General features: G+C 34.2%; 1 protein-coding gene across 1 annotated transcript; it reads right to left on the bottom strand.

Annotated features, from left to right (window-relative positions):
- Nucleotides 1-137: 137 nt before the first annotated feature.
- On the bottom strand, nt 138-17759 carry LOC132549781 (transcriptional protein SWT1-like). Its single transcript, XM_060213745.1, is given in 21 exon segments — nt 138-3767; nt 4274-4335; nt 5744-5843; nt 6053-6166; nt 6901-7082; nt 7352-7478; nt 8565-8646; nt 8786-8874; nt 9435-9497; nt 10596-10690; nt 11436-11491; nt 11762-11974; nt 12222-12303; nt 12598-12696; nt 13238-13317; nt 13946-14027; nt 14353-14427; nt 15552-15596; nt 16017-16144; nt 16632-17540; nt 17543-17759. Coding segments are annotated over 21 exon segments (2814 nt in total). The 5' UTR covers nt 17592-17759; the 3' UTR covers nt 138-3685.
- Between the last annotated feature and the right edge of the window lie 4945 nt (nt 17760-22704).

Here is a 22704-nt window from a genome sequence, read left to right as displayed (position 1 = left end):
TACCATTTCACGTTTATCAATTAACTAGAGGTCCAATGGCCATAATGATCACCTGAATTACAATGCTGTTCTTTTTATAACATGTCATAGAAATAATCTTGTTAATAAAGCAAGATAAATTGAACTATATTGTACATGTAATTCAAATGTAAACTGTGCATAATAATCAGGATCAACATGTTTATATCATCAAATTGTCATCCTATTGTAACAATTCTAACCATGTTTGAATCATTTCCAATAGAAAATAAAGATAAATAAAATTATGCTCAAAAATGTAATTTTCCTATATAAATTTAGTAAATTTTCCCCCTCCCCTGGGGGTAATGTTGGACCCTGGGGTTATGAAATTGACAAGTTTGGTACAGCATCTTAGTGCCTTTCCATCCATGAAGAGTACCTGAATCTTTTTTGACACTTTTTTTGTCCTACCCCAGACCCCTAGTGGATGGGGACCATATGATTTACACTTTTAGTGCACCTTTGGGTATGGAAGGTTTCTGTAAAATTTCAGTAAAATTGGTTCAGGGTTTTTTGAGAAGAAGTCGAAAATATTAGTTTACGACTCACAACGCCAGACAAAAGGTGATTGCCATAGGTCACCACAAGACTGTCTCGGGTGACCTGATTAAAACTATTGACAAAGCTTGCACAGATGAGACAGTAACACAATATTGGTACAATCTGTTCATCAGTAAGTATACAATATTTGAATAAAATCTTATACAAAAAACTTAATATTTATAGTTTTTAGCATGTAACAGCTACAAGTCAATATTTTTAGTGACAAAGTTAACATGTATATTGGAAATGCATTTGCAATTGGAACCATTAAAGTTGAAAGTAATGTACCAGGATGACTAACTACTATTGTACACTTCATAAGACACATCTCTGCAGCACCATATATACAAGCATATACAATGTGAAATGTATCATGTGAGAAGCAATAAGAACACATGTGGGTATTGCAACATTAATGTGTCTGTGAGAACACTTTGGCATTTTTTTCACAAATAAGTTTCAATGACAATGATACAAAAAAAACTGTAATTTTAACAACACAGCAACATCAAGCCTCTTCATTACAGGCGGGGGAATTCCTCCCTGATCTTACAATAGACAAGTGTTGCTCACCAATGTGAGATAAAGACTGATAGTATCTTTTACCACTTAGAAGTGTGATAAAGGGGATCTCAACCCGAGAAGAAATATAATTAAGTTAGCAAACACGAGGCCTGCTGGTTGTCTGCAACTTGGTTATTATGTTTCACTAATGTATCATTAATGCACCTTTAAATTGCTGTCCAGCAGCTGTACCCCTCAAAATACACACTTCACTTTATATACAAATATGTTTTACAACATCATATGACTAGAACTTTTCTATTTAAAATGATAGTTTGTATTTTTTCAAGAAAAGATGTTTCTCAACAAATTCTTTGGAATCTTAAAGCTCACATTCTCAGGTTTAAGCCTCTTGAATGACTTAGTTGACACCAAAACATTCAACAATTCTTAACAAAAACTCAAAAAATTGGATATTAAAGCAATGGTATTGTCTAGATATTTCAATCAAAAACTGTTCATTGAAAGTGTTCATCACAAAAATTAAGTCAACCTGAAAAGTAATGAAATTATCTTGATAATTATCCATGCCCCTGAGTATTTCTGATCTCTGAATGTGTGTTTATCGACTTGTATTCCCAGCAATCTCATCATATAGTATATTCCTGTAATCTCTGATAATATAGCTACATAAATAAACTTCTCAATACTGTATAACATGAAAACATATTCTTGTTGGAGAATCTTTGCAGATAAGAGAATTATGTGAATATAGCTACCTGTTATTTTAGAAATCAACCTTCTGCTTTTCTTAAATTTTGTTAAAAGTCAACGGAAAACCAAGTTTTCTTCTGCTAGTATTCATACAGTGCACTGGAGTACAAAAAGAATATTACGAAGGTCTTTAAAAGACATATAGTTTTGGCGATTCACATATGATTAAGCAAATTTACTTCAACCAGGCAAGATTTCTGACTATTTTCGTTGTCATATAAATAATGCCCAAGGCCAGGAATTATATTCTTAGTTAAAGAACCAATGCCAAAGCAAATTTACTTCAACCAGGGAAGATTTATGACTATTTTCGTTGTCATATAAATAATGCCCAAGGCCAGGAACTATATTCCTAGTTAAAGAACCAATGCCCACAAGCAAACATATTACCAACATCCTCACTGTAACATTAGCAAACGTTTTGAGAATGTCATTTGTGAAGCCAATCAGCTGGATGGATTATTCTCATGTTAATGAATGCATAACATCGAGATTCTATAGACATAACTGTGCCAACAACAGTTGAAATGATTCTAGTATAAAACAATACTGTTAGTATATACTATTTTTACTACTTGCATTGAGTATTTGATAGGAGTAAGAAACATACATATATTTCGTAATGAAGACCAGTTCAGATGAAGAACCCAACTGGTTTGGGTAAGCAATATTGACAAACAAAGTTTCTCTAACAATCAATTCATAGCACTTGCAATCATAACATCACAAGAAAAGCACCATTTAATTTATCACAAAATTCTATAAATGTTTACTTACAAAAGTTATCTTCATTCTACTCGTATTTTTAACATTCTCTGCATTAGAGAACTTCAAAGCTGAACTCTCTCCTTTTCTGTATTTCTTTCCAAAGCCAACATTCAATATTGTAATTTCTCCGTCATAGAAATAATTGATTAATAAGGAATTTCTACCTACAGTAATATGACTTTAATGCAAGTACTATCTGCTTTCAAGTTCTTCAGTGAATCATCTATCAACACTTTTTGTTTTCAAAGTGAATCGGTTATTGTGTAAATATTTTAGTAAATCCAGTCCTTTTCAAAGTCTTTCCTTCTTTCTTATTTCTGATCATCCACAGCAGGTTCTTTTTATACTCTAACAAAGTATATAATAATCTTATTTCAAATCCTATCTTTCCCATGAACCACTTAACTGATGTTAGCGTCCGAATCCAGGCCTGTTCCTCCATTTTCATTTCATGCAATACTGTCATTAGAAAGCCCATTTTGCATACATTCATGTACAGTATTCTCCAACCTCTACATCTCCAGAGAACCACCCCCTTACACTTATATTAATGAAATCTATATGAAAGAACATTATCTCATTTAAAACTGATCTACATCTTTCAAGCAGTGCCCCTTCCTGCCTTAAGTCTGACAGTAGGTGTAGAAATGTTCACAATTGCTTCAAGTTTTCAGTCTGGCAGTAGGCTTAGAAATGTGAGGCACCCCTTCAAACCTTCAGTCTAACAGTAGGTTTAGAAATGTGCAGCACTGTTTCCAACATTCAGTATGGCAGTAAGTGTAGAAACATGCAGTATCTCGTTCAGCCTTCAGTCTGGAAAAAGATGCTGAAATGTACAGCACCCCTCTCCTAACCTTCAGTCTGGCATTAGGTCAGAAATGTGCAGAGTCCCTTCCAGCCTTAAGTCTGGCAGTAGTTGTTGAATCTGTAGAATCCCTTCCAATCCTCTGACAGCAGGTGTAGAATATCAGCACCTCTCTCACAGCCTTCAGTCTGGCAGTAGTTGTTGAATCTGTAGAATCCCTTACAATCCTCTGACAGCAGGTGTAGAATATCAGCACCTCTCTCACAGCCTTCAGTCTGGCAGTAAGTGTAGAAATGTAAATAAGCTTCTTATCATCTCATCCAGTTGTTGTAGACCAGCTCTCAACATAGTTCTGTGCAAAAATCACAATATTAAGTTAATCTGTTTAGTTGGTACTACTACACTATCATGGCATGTATGCTAACACATTCAAATAGTTCAGCATAAATCAGAATTGGATTTATTACATTGCAATAGTGTGTTATATATATATGTAAAATGATAAAGTGTGACCTGCATGACAATACTTTAACATATTAAGGACAGGATTATCTAGACATTATACAGGAGTAATACAATTTGTGACTGTAGTTAACATCAGACAAAATACAGCACATCTCATCAGCATCTTCAGAACCATATTATCTATCCTTATTGAGGGAACTATTCTGGGACTGATTAGCTATAAGGGAAACAATTTCTGGGTACCACCGTCAGATGTCTACGACAAACAGAAATATTCCTTCTGACACAAGTCCTGCATGAAGTACCTGACTCCTGGAGGTACATACTCTGATTTACTATTGATACAATGTTTTCTCTTTATGTTACTGCTCAGCAAAACACCAATACACTTACCTTCTTTCTTCACTTGCAAAATAGAGTTGAACTTGCTCAATCTCAACAGGTTCACAACTTTCCTGAATGATAAATACACTGTATATATCTTGTTCCAATATATTAGCAGTACAGATACAAAGTTGAAAATGGCATAAATCTTACAAAAATCAACGAACCACAAAATCGTCCCTTCATGCACATCTACCCATTGTAGTAGTGACATTGAGCAAGTTTCATGAAAATCTGATAATTAGTTTAGGAGAAGTTGCGTTCACAAGAAATGGACATACGGACAGACAGACGGAGAACATGACGCCAATATAAAATGCGGCGTATAAAAAGGTTAATGGGTATTTCATAGCAGATTTTCGATATCTTCATCATCAAAAATAGTAAAATTACTTCTAGTTGTTTATTTTCAATTTCTACAACAGTACAAAAGTGGCTGCACAATATCAAAAGACCCATCTCTTTTTGCACTGAACTCCTGGATGCATACTTTAAGTATCCACTGGACATTTTCATATTGAATAGAAAATCCACTGGAGGTATACATCCTGTACATACTACCAATACATGTTCCTCCAGATAATACCTGTTGTTATCTAATGTGTATTGAAAGAGGTTGATAACCACTTGTAGAATTGAAGGTGATGAAAGAAATTATCAGGACCAACACATTGGAAATTTTTCCCTTTTTTACTTCTCAATAATCTCAATAATAATTTTCCAAATCCTGGAGTTTTGACTGCTAAAACAAACCAATGTCTTTCTAAAACTGTGCTGGGCATATTGTGATGTTGTCATGGTAACATGTCCAGATTTTGATAACATGATGTGTGTATTTTATTGAAATGAATGCAAGATTGACCTTAAGACATTGACATTTCAACAGTTTCAGTGCAATACTGGGTCATACGTAAAACATTGCTTTATGATTCGGTTACACAATAGTTGTAGAAGACAAAAATGACATCAGGCATATGTCTTAACCATACACAAACAACTATGGGCATCAAAATTATTTTTATGAATAGTGGTGACAAATAACTGATGGCAACCATCTCGAGCATCTGTATCATGGGTAACATTGGAGTATTAGGTTATACCAGATAGTACTGATGGATATTGCATTCATCAAATTCATCAACTGCTACCAGGAATTAATCTAAACTTAAACTAAATATTAAATGAAGGGTTATTGTTGGTGTAAACTGAATGGAATCTGGATCTTGATATCAAAATTATATAGACATGGCATAGTGAGGAGCATTTAGTTTATAACTAGACAGAGAAGTTTGAGAGGTAACACTGCCTAACAATATCATTATATATAACAGTGAGAGCTGCAAATATTCACTACTGTCTATGAGAAATTAATGTTGATATTGAGAATTTGTGCCAATGTTTGTAGTTTGTTTTTAAAATTAAAGCTACTATTTGAGAAATAATTAATGAGTGGTCTGGAGACAAATTAACAGATATTACCTCTATCTCCATGGCTGAGAAGAAAGTGTTGAGCTTGATACATATGTCATGCACATGCATCTGCTGGGACTTTATCTGTGTAGGAGAAAAACTCAAGGTACTGAAACAAAAAACATGTAATTAGTAAACTGTTCTATATAACTGGTCATCAAAGGTTCAGAAATGCCATTGCTTTTTGTCACATGAAACATCTCTCATTATAATTGTGATGTAAAGAATTTATTATTTTACATCACATATCACATACTGGTCAAAATAATAGCGTAGATCCTAAACAAAGGTGACATACGTAATCTTTCGCTTACTTACTGTTCAAAATGATAGCGTAGATCCTTGATGAAAGGGACCAGCTTGTTTAAAGTGTCATTCATTTCCTGTTGGTGTTTTTCAGCAGAGGTTTCAACCCACATCTTCATAGTATCACTTCAAAACAAATGTGGAAGTCATGAAACCAAATACTTCAGAATTTACATAATAAATTCTGCATTAAAGATATATATATAGATATTTAGTTCCAGATTTGAGTTACCCGACATAATTGTACCAAAGTTTGATGTGTGTTATTTGTACATTTGGTACATATGTATGTATATACATTGCAATCCAGGTGTTCACATAGTTACACAATTGGCCACTATGATCACGACCAGATTTTCTAGCTGTCTATCAGTGCTACTGCTAAACATCCTTTAATGGGGATGTAGAGGTGGTGTGGTGGTTAGGCAGTTTGAGATTTCTTGGACAGACGATTTGGTGCAGTTGGTCATGAGTTTGAGAGGGGGACAAGGCACAAGTAAAAAATTGTCTTCTTTCCTCAATTGTGTTACAATGCCCAAAATCAAATATATATATATCTATATATTACTTATTTCAGCAATAATCTAAATTTAGCAACTTTTACTCTGACCCTGAAGTGCTTCCTCTTGCACAGCACAATCTTCACATCCCAGCATGCTACAGACCCAATATCAGCACTCTTTGCCTTTTATTATTGAAAATTAGTTTGAAGGGAAAAGTTGACACAGGACAGATGGATGTATGACAGACACTGCACCATGGCATAAGTTCATTTGCCCTTCGGGTATTTGAGCTAAACAGAGTCTACCTATCCCCTCCCCTGTAATCATCTTTTTCAATGCCAATACAGGATTACACACCAGATATTGAGGATGGTCTGCCAGACTGTGCAAAATCTGTTCTCTACAGGTTGTATGTGAATCACACCATCATCAGACACACTGGGTGACCTGTGTGAAGAGGCCACACTTGGCGGGCTAACAGACTCAGGTCGGGATGAAGGAGCGACTGTTTTCATATCACCATCCAGAGATAATCTCTTCTACAAAAAAGACAGGTAAACTTCAAATTCAATTTCTTCTATACGTAAGTACACATACATTTCAAATTCAGTCTTTTATATCAGTCAGTATGTGTAAATTTTACATTTACAGATGCTAACTCTTCTTTGATCTGATATGAAAAATAATGATATTTGTTACCCCCTAAAGTAACATTAATTAGAATAGTATTTTTCAGAATTATTCTATGCTGGACAATAATGTATTGTTTCTAATTTGACAATATGAACACTGACCATGACATACTCACCTTTATGGATTTCCTATTGAGGTAGGTTTTCAAATTTATTCCACTGATGGTGCCAGCGTTACATTCTTGTTGAAACTTCTGCACCAGTTTTAGTTCAGCAGATGCCTCCTGGAATAATATACCATAGCTGAAATACAAAAGAGATGAGGTTTTTTGTGAGGCTCAATTTCTGTTTTTTTTTATAAAAAATACTTAAGTTTGCGAAGCTCAATTTTTGTGTTTTTGAAAAACATTCTCATTTGTAGATACTTGATTTCAAGAGTAATGTAGCATCAATTCAACAATTTGTGGACATACAAATTAGAAGTACCTATAAAATCAATGGTGTCAAATAATAAAGTATTTCTTAATTTTTGTGTTTTGTTATTTGTATTATTATTGATTACTATTGAAAGTTCATATGGTTATAAATGTTATGGATTAAACATTAAAGGTTATATTGTGGAAGATTAACTTTGAGTAACAGTCACCAACCATCGTGTTTACATTCCCCCCCCCCCCCCCAACATCTGAAGAAAGTGCAATTTTTTTTTACACTGATTGATGGCATACAATACAGTCCACAGCTGTGTCCTTCGTTGGTGGTTTTAGGGATGTAGCCATAATTTTGCTTGACATTAAACTTTGACCTTGACCAGGAGGTCAACTATTGGGTAGGCTGTGAACTGTTTATAGAGGTATATTGTAACTGTTGAGGAACGACAAATTTGGGAGAAATTGATTATCTTGGTGACCTATATTTGAATTTAGCAAATACCAAACCATGGCATATCAATGTCGTCATTACGAATGTCATCATCCTTAAATTTAGGTACATGAACACATTTCTGTTACAAAGCTGAAGATGCTAAAATAACTGATTTGAACTTATGTAACAGGAAATGAGGTATGGATTAGGATTATTGAATATAGAAAATTATCACATGTGCATATTAATGTCACATTCTGTTTATCATCACATTTTCGACTGACAAATAGAACAGGATATTAAGTGTTTTTTATTGTACTAGGAAAATAACCAAATATTGAGTTATATTGAAGTCCTTCATAAAATTTAGAATCCAATGCATAATAAGGGCACTTGCTGAAAGTGGGGAGGTTGTCGGTAGTAAAATGGTACTGCAAAACAGATTTTTTGTAAACGCTTGTTTTCATTAATTGTGTTAAACAATCACATCTTAAGCATGTTTCTGGAATGCTGAATGATGCTTACTTGCTATGGACTTCGCATTCCTTTATAATTTTCACAGCATCGTCTACCAGTTCTCCTACACTTTCCAGCGTTGGTGTAAATCCTATCATAGAAAACAAATATTGGTGCCAACATTTTTTAACATGATAAAAGAAAAAAAACCCTAAACAAATGGTTAACACCATTCAATGAGAAGAAAATTGAACACATGGTTAAAACCAGTTATTGAAGATTTACTTTACCTTTAAATGGTTTGAATTTTTCCACTAAGCGGTGGACCTCTTCCCTGAGTTTTCTGTTGTAGATCATACCAAACACTGCTGTCCAATGTCTGAAAAAGCAATTACTCTGACAACAGTTTTATACTAAAACACATGATTTGTATCTAGTCAGTTTAAATAAATTTTTGTTGTTGAGAACAAAGGTTTCTTGTTTTTCTGTAACAACAATGCATTATACATTCAGTCTATGTATCACAGATACTGTGTATTTAGATTGAGTTGGTCCTGAAAAATGAATGTTAATATATTTGACTACACTAGGTGACAAGCCTGAGGTTTTAATCTAGTATTAAAAAGATTGATATACAGAATCTTCCTGTATGCTCATTTAACATTCAATATGAAGGCAATATTTTCAAAATAGTGTCTTAAAATACCTTTATGTAAATTTGCAGTTTCTAAATCCTGTCTGAGATGAACTAAAGAGGGGAGTGCAAATACACCCTGACTCCATTAAATAGCTGTACCAAAAATTCTAGATAGATGTACCATGTAGAAGTCATGATCAACCCCCTTTTTTTCTTAGATGTGCAGATGACATGTTGTATTAAGAGCTAAAGTGAGCTATGATAACAAATCTACACTTTCAGTATGTAGAAAATTGTCTTACTTTTTGAAACAATCTAGGATATCCTCTAATGTCCATGGTGGCTTTCTATACACAATTTCCATCCTGAAATAATGAACAAATAATTGCTTTCCTATGATTCTCATTACAATACCTGATTTCGCTGTATTCAACTTAAAGAGAGACCCGGTGTCATAAATTTCACTATTCTATCCTTGAAGAGTTCTTGTACAAAACAAGTCTTTCAGAAGACTCCTTTAGTATTGTATGACAAATAGCAGTATTAAACTTCAAATGTTGAAATCCAAAATGGCTGTTGAGGCCATCTTGAACATCTAATGAACTGCAGATGTGAACGTCACATTTAGGACCCATACTGTACATGTTTAAAAAGTTTCAAGGAGATCCGTTCAGTTGATAAATGGTGGTTACAAGCTGCTGCACTGACCAAAAACAAAAAGCCTACCATGTGATAAAATTATTGGATCAATTAAGCTAATACATTCTCATTACTCCAGAGGTTATGCTCACAATCACTGTCAACACTCCTGGAATATTTCATTGCAAAATTGAAGGTTCCATGTGTGGATAAGATAAGAAGACTAGGTTGATCCTTTGATGTACACCAAACAAATCTCGAGGTCGCAAAACAGTATATTGTACCGACTTTAAAGTTGGGTGTCACTCCATTCATCATTGATACTCCAGGGGTTTCAATCACGTTTGCTCTCTGCATCCCTGGAACATGTCATGGTAAAATTGAAGGCACAGGTCATTTCATCAGTGCCAGGAGAAAAATAAAAAGACCAATAACAGGTTGATACACTCCTTTTGAAGGGAGAAACACCCAACTTCAAAGCCATTACAATATACTGTTATGCAACCTCGAGATTTGTTTAATGTGCATCAAAAGCTCAAACTGAATTTCTTGTCTTGTTCACAGGATGTTGCATATGGAACCTTCAATTTTGTCATGACATGTTCCTGGGGTGCAGAGAGTGGAAGTGATGCACTCCTTTGCAATCTTCAAAGGAGCGTATTAGCCTGATTGGTCAGTTTTTTCTCCTGAAACCCACCCCAGTCCAATCTATTAGCTTTGCTTGTGCCTTCAATTTCGCCAAGAAATGTTCCAGGGTGCAGGGAGCAAAGGTGATTGTAACCCCTGGAGTATCGAGGATGGAGCTTATAATGTAGAAAACTTGCCACACATCACTAAATGCAACTTTCATCTCCTTCTCTAGAACAATGCTCAGCGAGTCTTTTATCAGCAACTTGGCTTTACACAGGATCTGGTCAACCTGAAAAAAATAAAATACTCATCAGGCCCCACTTGTATAAAACATCTCAACTTGAGATTTTCATCAAGTCGAGATTTTCCTCAGCTAATATCTCATTGAAAATATCTTGTATGAAAATTCCTCTAGGAATTTCAGGACATCCTAGCCGATGCCTTCCTCCTGTTCCTTGAGAAAATTTATACAAGCCGTTTTTGAGGAGATATCAGCTGAGGCAAATCTCGACTTGAGGAAATCTCAAGTTGAGATGTTTTATACAAGTGGGGCCAGATCTTTTAATTTTTTTCTTCCTGAAACAAAATGCTATGTGTTAATCCATATCAGCAGTATCACATAACAACTATATAGTACTTATTATAGCTCTCAGTATTCAAGTAAAATAACAGGACTGTTTTACAGTTACTGAATCCAGGTCAAAATCCATGTAAGCAGGCAATGAATGACAATATTAAAAAAACATTAACAAATATTTCCTATCAATCAAGTCTATGAGAGCTGAACCCAGCAAGTCACTTTCCAAGTTAGTAGTTGCAACAGCCATTTTTGAAAAGCAAGGAGTGACTACATCAGGAAATGCACGACAAACTACTGATGAGGAGTATTATATACTTAGTGTCTGACAAAGGAAATCTATACAAGAAGATATCAAGGCAGCAGTAAACAGTATGAATATAATTGGAAAATGTTAAGTACTTGTCTGCATTATACTAACACCAAATTTCACATTTCATTATTATATAAAACATACCACATCATCAAAGTTTTCTTCATGTTTGTGTAGTGGTTTTGAAGATCCTGGTGTTGCTGAATAAAATGAAATAAAATCTTTCATTATTCCATGACATGGTATTGATAGTCTATGCTTGAGCCTAAATCATTACGTAGAGTACTGAAAGTAATTCCCTACTTCAAAAAAAAATAGTTCAGAAATGTAGCTGTATCAAACTTCAAATATCAACAAACTTCAAATATCAAAATTCAAAGTGGCTGCTTGATTTCAGGATGCTGTTTACAGGGACTTACATTACAAGAACAACCAGCTACCTGAATAACATCAAACTGGATACTAATTACCTCTTGGGGATCTGATAGGAGATATGCGAGGATTCTTGGATGGTGTATGGGGAATCTCTGAACCTGCAGAGGCTTTCTCAGAGGACAGAAATTTAGATTGTGCTTCAATGCCTGCTACCACTGTCTGTCTGGAGTATGCCTGTATTTTCAGTATGGCAGCTTTAGAGCACAAATTCTTGTCATTGGACAGAAGGATCACATGTGATTCAGGATCTGTAACATGGTGACAATATTGTACTATTGAATTGTAATTTGTTCAGAATTACGACCACTTGATTATTTATTGTTCATCACACCATTTCTTGCAGAGCAAAACAAATATGAAAATTTAGTGTAAGTAAAATTTGTATTCTTAATAGTCTTATAACTTTTTTGTGACTTCCAGTATTTTTCATTTACACAATACATTTATGTTAAAGAGAATTGTGACAAAAATAGGAGTAAGTCCAATACAACTCACTTCTCTTCTTGTAATGGAGACAACAGTGAAGAATACGATCATCATTACATTCCGGAGTAAACTCCTCTAATGCTTGTTTAGCCTACAAAAGATACAATGTTCTACTAGTCACTTCCTCCATAAATAAAATATTTCTGTCTTTGGCACATGTTGAATTAATTCAACAGTATGGTACACATGCTCTACCTTTACCAGTCTGTGAGGTCCAAGATAAATGAGATTTAAATGCACTGGTTGGAAAACCTTGTACTTAATAACTTCTTTTGCTCAACTTGATTATAAAAGTTTTTTTCCACCATCATTCTTGTGTCACATCATTTTCTATAACTCTGATCAATCTAACATTACAAAATAAATGTATTTTCACACTATTTACCTCATCAGGTGTCTGACCTATTATTCGAGGATGTTGGACTTTGAAGCAATGGAACAGGAAATTAACTGGACCTCTTGCTTTTCTGGCTGTGGACAACGACTGTAAAAGTCAACAAATGGTCAAAATTTATTCAGAGGAACAATATGTTACAATACATTTCTAGGTCATGTTCATTAGTGTACAAAAGTAACTCATGATATTTCTTGACATGTTATTACATAACAGTAGAGGGTAAAATAAAACTACTAGACCAGAAAACCCACAAGGCCTCGAAACTCTAGAAAGAAACTTAAACAACAGAGCTTCTTGACTACTGGTAGTAGCCTGGTGTAGTGTAGCTATACTTTTCCCTCTTTTATAAGTTAATAGAAATACCATTCACAACCAAAGCTCCAAGTATCGGTCCCTCCAGCAATAAAAAGATCAAGTCAAGTGCATCACTCCCTCTATTTTTCTCCAGGAAATGCCATTCTTGAAAAGTCACAAGTTAAATATTCTTTCATCATTAATATGAATATAAAGAGATTTTATAGTCTGTAGCAAACTTATATAACATAAGGTGTACTCAAATTGTGAAAACAAAATGTTTTACAGAAAATTATCAGGCTTATATCTTATTCTACCAATTTGTGTATCTTACAAAGTTGTTTTTGCTGTTTTTCAGAGCATCTAACTCCTGCATCACAACCCATGGAATCACAAGTAAAGGCTTGGCAAGTTCTGAAACATAAAGACATATCAAGAGTCATTTCAATCTGAGTCATTGTGGATGTGTAGGGAAGGGGCTGTAACGATATCTAACAGTATTTATCTGCAATAAGCCCATGCCAGGCAATAAGCCCATCCATATTTATAGCGATTCAGTATCATTTTCAACCAATACTATTTCAATGTTCTCACACAAGCCTTTCATTGTCCTCACACAAGCCCTTTAATGTCCCTGCATAGGCCTTCCAATGTCCTCATATAAGCCTTACAATGTCCTCACACAAGCCATTCAATGTCCTCGAAAAAAACCCATCCCCCTGACATGAGTCAGAGGTAATATATAATGTTCCCCTTGGCTTTTTGGGAGGATAAATATGGTAATACTAGAAATGTACCAAGGCCTTTAATCACAGTATCTCCCTTCCCAAAAGCTTTGAAATGACATCAAAAGCATATTCATTAGTTAATACTTAATGGATTTTGACAGTGAAAATCAACAAAATATTAAACTTTATTCAAACAAAATTATTTTCAAATTGCAATAAGAACTTTTCAGTTTCAGATATAATAAATCAAATATAATTTTTACACATCTTTACATATATTTGACATTACTATGATGAATTTACAACCAATATACCTTTGAATTCTTGATCCCGGAGTTCCTCAACAAATCCTAGATTTTCTATCAAGACATTCGTGTCCAGCACTATCAACAGCTTCTGTTAAAGAAATTTTTGTAAAGAGTTTCTCTCACATTCGACCATTTATGACATTACGTAGCTGAGGAGACTTTTTAGCACAGCAAATAGTAAGTTGAAAATCATTGTTTAACTGTACAGTTAAAAATTTTTTTGCACACACAAATATCCAGTCGAACTTTTAATACCAATGACATGAGTTGTCAGCATTTCATATCGTACATAATATTTGAAACATTCTATGTTCTATGTCCATTCTAATATAATTAAGTTAATTCACTTATCCTTTTCCTGAAACTTGCCTGCTTGTACACTTTCCCTGAAATTTGTTTGTTTACTAACATACCTGTACCTGGTGCAGATTGGCAAGCTTCGACTGGCTATCTGTTATGGATATACGCTCTGTGAGAGAACCAGTGACCTGCAAACAGCAAAATTATAATAATGTGTTGCTATCAATACTGTAATAACATAAGAGGCCACTAGTCAGCTGATTTATGTTCTGATATTATTGTGTTGACTTCTAACTCTGACTTCTTTGATGCTCATTCTGCCCTGATATTAAGATTCAATTATATCTCTTTAACAGCTTTAAACTTGATGACAACAGTGTGTATGAACAGTTTAGATATTAATTAATATAGTATATTATTGATTATTCAACAAAAAAGAAACTCTAGCTTCATCCTATTGCTATGTTGACATAGCTTTCAAATTGTTAACATGGCAGTTTTTGCCAAAGCAAAATATGCATTTAGAAAAGGAAAAATAGGCATTTATACATTTTTGCACAAAAGACTGATTTTGTCATGAATTTTCAAAAAAGAAATAATTAATTTGCCCTGTTGTACATTTAAATATATACAAAAATACTAATGTTACCAAAATCTGATTTTGAAAACTTGAATCCCAGCATTGGGTGAATTGCCTTTGAGAAATAAGAGGTTACAAGGAGACTGCCCTATGTTTCTTGCCATGTAAACTGCTAACATTGTCAAAGTATGTTATCAAATGATCTGAGATGAATTTGGATCTGGTCTTTATGGATATCCCTACTCCTACACATCTGTTCCTATCATTTTTTGTACACGACACACCACCTTATTTACCAAGTCTAATGTTTATACATTGAAAACAGCTTGTGATGACCTTATTTTAGTATATATGACACACTTGGCCTATAAAACAGACTTTGTCTATACTTAAAACAATAATACTGAATGCCAGGTTTTTTGCCAATGCCTTACTTTTGCTAGTACCTTACTTTTGCCAGTGTTTTACTTTTGCTATTTATAAAACAGAAATATTGAAGTGGCCGAGAAAGAAATTATTGGTACATGCTTTAATTTCCTGCTCTTCAATGGCTAAAATGACATATTCACGTTTTGACATTAAATGGTGAAAATTGTGAGTGACAAAGGGTTACACAGTTTATTATAGGGACCTATATTTTGTAGAATATTCTACCAATGGTCTGTTTATCATTTGTACACTGACAGTTGGAATCAGAAGGGTTATTTCCATGTTATTTATTGCAAATCTTACCTCAGTCGGAATTTGCTTTTGTAGATGCTCCCGCACTTCTTTCAACTGAAAATAGAACATAAACATCTATTTAATTTACATAAGTTACATACATGCCAGTCATCATCTCATCTGCCACTCACACTAAAAATTCCATATATCTGGGACTTTGACAAAGAATCACAGGTTTACTGAATTTCCAAAAACATTTACAAAATTTGACATTTTTCGTCCTCAAGTTTTTTAAGTAGATATGATTAACTGGGAGTATCCACTTCCCTTATTTACACAAGAGGCAGAGCTAATTTGTAGGCTAACAAATCAAAATCTAATTGTATTGATAGTAAATTGTCAATAGACAATGGATGGAAGTGTCCTACTGCTCACCCTGATGTATCCAATATGTATACAATTCAGCAAGTATCCCAAAAGACTAATTCATCAACACTGTTTCAGGTTTCCAGACAACACCCCAGAAATACTTACTGCTATCTCGGAGACATCCATGCCCTCAATCTGTCGGTCATCATCAGCCACTGGTTGTGGTTTCCATTCATCAATCTCCATACTTATCACATTGCGATGGTTCACCGGAGCGGGTGTAGCATGTACACCTGTTTTAATTGAAGCAACATCTCTACATAACAGACATTTAAAACACCAACCGTAGATGAAGCGTGCTTCAACTGGGTAATACAACTTTCAGTAGAACTCAATAAATAATCCTGATTCCATTTCAATATGTTAATTACCTGCGGTTATCAGCATCTCTAATCCAGTACAATATAATTTACTTAAATCAGTTTGGTGTGTAACACAGCATCTGTATCAACATATCAAATCTGATGTTCTTCTCAAATTTATATCTGTAATAGGCATGCCCTTACATCCCAGTAAAACCAGTTCAACACAATTTACTTAAATCAGTTGGGTGACACAGCACATACCGTGTCCGGTGTCATTACCTAAAATGGAGGTGGAGCCATAGCTATGAACCAAATATACTTCTTTCACTCGAGGTCTAAGGTCAAAAAGAAGTCATTACCAAACAAGACTAGTAAGTTCGAAAAAATGTGATTCAATGATATGCTTCTAAAATACCTTTCCAGGAATTATTTCTCGGACCAGTACTGGTGTCTCTATGTGATTCACCACCCGATGGTTGCAGAACACTATCACCAGTTGATATTGATAACTTGTCATTTGTCACAACTACTCGTCGACTGTCTGAATGATTTCTGGGCACTGAACTATCACGCCCAGAATCATGATAGGGTGAAGAAAAATTCCATTGTGGTATAAATATTTCACTAGACTTGTCAGACAGATCATCCTCTAGTTCACACTGATCTATCCAGGACTGAATGCTGTGGAGTTTCTCTGGATCAGTTAGGTGCTGGCTAGGAACATTTACATCAGATGCTTGCATATTCCCACTGGCGTTAAATCTGTCTCTTGCAGCCAGTTCAGTATCATGAATATCTGCTAATGGTAATGAACACTGACTAGTTTCAGATGATGACACAACTTTCCTCACATCACCACTTAACGTTTTGGCCATTTCACAGTCTGTGTTGTCATTTTTTAATTTGTGTTTGCCTATCGATTTCTTTTTCACTTTTGTTCGAGTGTTTCCTGATTCATGTTGAATTGTTTTTATATCAGTTTTAATCTCAGAGCCTTTTGGTGAACAGCACACTTTTCTTTTATCAATCTTTCTACTATCTTCTGTTCTATTAATTGCAGAACACAGTTGGGAACCCAGCCTGTCTTTAACTTTCCTTTTCTGACCAAGAATCACTTTACTACCATTGTTGCCCTGATGATCACTTGACATAGCATATGTTTCTGTTCCAACTAAAATATCCGGTGGATTTGGTAGTTGTTTAGCAGTATCTATCAGAGACTGTTTAGAATTGAAATTGTCTTTTTCACCAAGCACATACCTTGAACTAGAACCCTTAGTATCAATGCCAGTGCCAGATAACTTAACTTTCTTTGTGGGAAATATCCCAGGTTCACTTGCCAGGGTTTTCTGTACTTTACAAAATCTGTTAGCATTTTCTACACTGCTGCTATTGCTTCTAACACTGGCTGCAGATGACCCTTCCCCCTGATTTTTCTTTTCGCATTTGTTGATTATTTGACTAGGACTGCAATACTCAAATGGTTTCCATTGCTCTTTTGTAACTGTGGAAACACCTTGGTTTGTTTTCTTTAAGAAAGAATATTTTTCACTGGTCCTATAGTCTTTTTGATTATCAAAGTTATTGGATATTGATGAAGGATGAATATTATCACTTGTATTCAAATTAAGGTCAAGGTTATCATCATCGTCATCTGAAAACTCTGGTGAAAACTTTGCTTCAACTGGAAAATATGGACTTCCTCCAGGAATCTGATGGCTCACAGCAGGAAATGGTGGACTCAAACCAGAATCTTGATGCTTTAAACCAGGAACTGTTTGGTTTATATAAGGTTCTTGACTAATTACACCAGGAACTTGTCTGTTCAAATCAGGCACCTGCTTGTTCACATCCGTTACTTGTTTATTTACACCTGCTTTTCGACTGCTACGTTTGACATCTGAGTGCCTTTTACTGGTATTGGAAGTGTTTGAATTCTGAAGGATACATGAAAAAATATTGCATTTAATTGATACCACCATCATCTTGCAACCTTATTAGATGTGATCTTAAAAAACTAATGGTATCATCCACAATATTTCAGATAATCGAAAATGCCAAATTGCCTTCCTGAAACTATGACTTCCAAGTGCTAATCTCATACAGTAATGCTCCCATCAGCTACACTGATCTCTACTATGTTACATGGTATACATCTAGTTTAGCATCAATATAGCTCTCCTGTGATCAGTTCAGACAGGCAAAATCCATGGGAATACTCCCAGCCAAACCGTCTAAATACACTAGTGAGTATGTTCTTAATTAAAATTTCTGCTGGAGTTACCATGATATCATTCGTTAAGTTTATTTTCTGTTGATTTTATAATTTACTCAAATTAGATATATATTTGTTTGAATGGTAAATTGAGGTCTATGATTTCCAGAAGAACATAGGTAAATGATTTTGTATTTTTCTATAAAAGCACTCCAAGAAATCTTCACTTGCGTGAAATATCCATTTAAATATTTTTGGTTTTCAATACCTAGCATGTTGTTTAAGACACCTAATTTATTATTTATCAATAAATGTAACTTTACCAATATATCAAAAATAAGAAACAGCTATCACTATAACACTGCAATTGAAGGAAATGGCATTTCACATTAAAAGGTGCTATTCACTTGCCTTTTGTGAAATTTTTGACTTGGTGCATTTCGTTAAGTTATTCCTTTGCTACTTTTCAAAATTTTTACTCAATCTTTACATGTACACATTGTGATACTGAAGTGAGTGGGCTTGATGAAAGTATTATCTAAGTATATTCTTATAATTATGTGTATAATGCTTCTTTAATTCTGTTGTTTAATATATCTTCAAATTACTGAGTTATCATAAAAGTACAATAAAACATTTAACATTTGTTAGAGTCACGTTAGCCACTGGTTACCTGAGCAAGGTTCCGCAGATCTGGCATTTCCCATGTTGTGGCTCCTGTCTGCACATTGAAGTAGTAAACTCTGTCAGGGAAAGAGGATGACTGTCGAACAATCCAACCAAATGGCAATGTTGGTTTGTGTTTCCTCTGATCACTCATCTTTTTATTCACATTTGAACACATGGTCGTTTATATCTAAGAAATCCTGAAAGAGAATTAAAGATACAAATTTTACATATACGGATAAAGTAAAATATTTTCATTTTTTTCTCAAAAATAGATGTAATAGGAAGGTGTAATGACAAATACCCTGCTACCACTGGATTTCGAACTAGCCACCATTTGGTCTCTAGCTGAACACTCCACCTCTAGACTAAAGCGAAATTCTCACTAGCTGAGGCTAGTAGGTCAACCTGTACTCTAAAAGTTCTACACTACTCCCTCCTTCATGACATCTTAGACCTTAATGACAACAACCTAGGTTCAACATCTCCAAGGAAGCATCTAAATCTCCTCTAATTTCAACTCTTGAAATGATCAATGACACCCAATCTGTAGGAAGGAATAATAAAAAACACTCTTGCCATTGCCGGGTTTAAAACTAGTGACCCTTTGGTCTCTAGGCAGACACTACCTCTAAACTGACTGCAAATTTCCACTAGCTGAGGCTATTAAGTAAAGGTGACATGTACTTTTAACTAATACATATACGATGTACTACTCATCCGAACTGAAATTATAACTATACACATAACCCTTTTTTCAACTCAGAAAATTCACGATGAAAGGGATTACATCAATAGTTATATATTCCTTATTCCCTGATAATATCTTATAGTGAAGGATCAAATTCTATTTATTTCCTGTGATACCAAAATCAGACATTAAACAAATTGACATAAAGGTCAGATGTTTGGTCTTAAAAACACTACTGCTAACTTTTTAAGAACATGAAATTTTCTAACAGCCTGGTGTTATAATGATTTTGGATATTAAAAAAAGAACATTTCTTGAAATACTTAAATTTTGCATTGTCAGACTTTTTGCTTTTAGCACCTATGTTAAAAAGGACTCACGGAACATGAAATTTTAGCAATCCATGTATGGGTCAGCTAAAATTTCATCTTTTTATATAGGAAGGAATGCTGACCATCAACGGCAACCAAGACCAAAAATTAAATCATGGGTAGATAACATATAAATAGATATAAACAATGTCTTATATAATTTACAACAGTGCAATTTTTTCCTTGTCTACTTGTGTACTAATTTATCAGAAGGGGAAGACTTGTGTAACAAGGCCTATATGTTATCAAGTGATCTTAGATGTTGTCAAGTGATCGGATACAAAGTACACGCGCACCAGAGCTTATGTTTACTGTTTATAATATTCGACATGAAATAAAGTTTCTTGGATAAATCAATCAATTTATATCGCCTATATGTGTAGTTTAATAAAATAAGTCTAACCAATAGTTAAACTAACTAAGGCCTCATTTGGATTGATTTTATTGTCTTTTGTTTTCTAAGGTAGTCTCATAGTTGTTTGTTTCCTAGTATCACCAGTGCAATCGGATATTCTATATGTGATAAATAGCTTTAACCTGCAACTGGTGCTGCCATTATTTTTGCTGTATTCGGCACTGAGGTGCCATAATTTGACATATTACTTTCTGAATTTGCTTTCAAGTTGTTTGATAATACAAATAATTGTTGAAATAAGTGATTTTATGTGTTGTAAAGAATATGTTTTATTAATGAAACTTCATAAAATCGCTGTCACATCTATTGACAATGTATCGCCACTTTTGTCTTTCTTCATCCTCGCCAAAATACAGCTGATATTTTATAACACTGACCATGTATTATCTATATATAACGAGTCAGGTATCTAAGTATTAGGCATCTACTATGATTCCACATCTTGTGTTAATCAGTTTTTTTTTATAACCAGGGATCCTCTAAGATATTTACTCTGTACCTGGATTTGGAAGAAAGTTCCTCGGCGTGGATGTGAATGGTATTCGGACGTTCTATATGTCATACATAGTTATATGCTAAAACAACAGTCCAATTCTTGTGATGTAACCCGATACTGCCCTAGTAGGATCACTACGTACGGGGAAAAGAAAAAGAGTCAGAGATATGTCATAATGATACCAATGTATGTTGATAAAATATGTTATTGTATAAGTTTGTTCTCGGGTGAGGTCTGGGTGTGACATATATGCAATGGTCAGCTTGATTCCATTTGTTTGATTATCTCCCTTCATTTGCGACATTCAGCGGGAACGTCCAATGCAAGTCCCAGCAACTTAAATATCATTAAAATGTACACAATGATATGACAACGCTTTATACAAAAATATGTATTTCAATAGATAGTTAACAAATATGCACAAGTTTATTTTTTACAAAATGTTTTCCTTAAACTGTTTGTTTTACCTGTAAATCCAGATCGGCATCGTGGTCTCTGCTCTTCAAGTTATTAAGTAGTCTGTTCACTGTCGTTAATATTTTGGTAAATAAAATTTCATTACATTCACTTTCTTCGAAATGATATCACAGTTTGGCTGCACCTGAGGTACTTCATCTTATTATTGTAAAGATAATATTACACATTAGAAACTTTTATAATCATTGTCGTAAACTTGGCCAATGTGAGGGGATTCTAATAAAACTTTATTGTGAACAATGTTCCGGATAGGGGTTGTACTTAAATACGCCTGCAGACGCCTGCCGGAAATATGTATACGCCTGCCAATAAATGAGATGTTTCTATGAATATATATATATGTGTGTGTGTGTGTTTCTATTATTATATCCGCTTATAATTAGTCTTTTTCAATGTTCAATGTGGATAATTAATTGATTGTACCCCCAGCATAGTTACTTAGGATTCATTTGCAAATTCAATGTACTTTGAATTCTTGCATATTTCCAGAGACGTATATATACGTCTCTGATATTTCTAATTTTATTATGTTAACCACAAGGACGTTTTTGAATGTTATCAAAAAACTTACATAAAGTGTTTATTTATTTAATCAAATTTATATGCTTTTGTATATATTTCTTTAGTGAAACAAATATTTCTCTTCCATACCATATTTCTATGTCATTACGTTATATTATAGTACCTTTATACCGAAAATTGGTCGTAATTTTGATTTTCAGTATTTTTCAATCGTACTCGGATTTTCCCCCAATATATTTTATCCATTTTTATATGGATGCATGAAATAGTTATGCGTATACATTTTTCATTACCATAACACAGCTTATGAGAAAATTATCCATTTCATTAAAATTTTGATCATTCTGACATATTCTCTTTCTATCTGTTGCTATACATATGAATAAACAAAGACATCGGCTTTCCATACATCTAAATTTATCTCCGGGTAACATATGCCAGGGTATTGAGGTACTTTGTGATATGTGTTCATATTCTTTTCTCATATTGACCTATATCTGGCTTTTCATTAGTATTTTAAAAAAATCTTTGTTATGATGTTGCTTTTTCTTATAATTACAGCTAAATCCGGATAAGTATGGTGTATTCCGTTTTCGATTTGCAACTTATAATAACCCTCCAATGGGGCTCTGTCG

Source organism: Ylistrum balloti, unplaced genomic scaffold (assembly GCF_031769215.1).
Source record: "Ylistrum balloti isolate Yb309-2 unplaced genomic scaffold, AGI_CSIRO_Ybal_v1 Utg370078, whole genome shotgun sequence".
In the NCBI taxonomy this organism is placed as follows: domain Eukaryota; kingdom Metazoa; phylum Mollusca; class Bivalvia; order Pectinida; family Pectinidae; genus Ylistrum; species Ylistrum balloti.
This window is presented reverse-complemented; position numbering and strand designations above follow the sequence as displayed.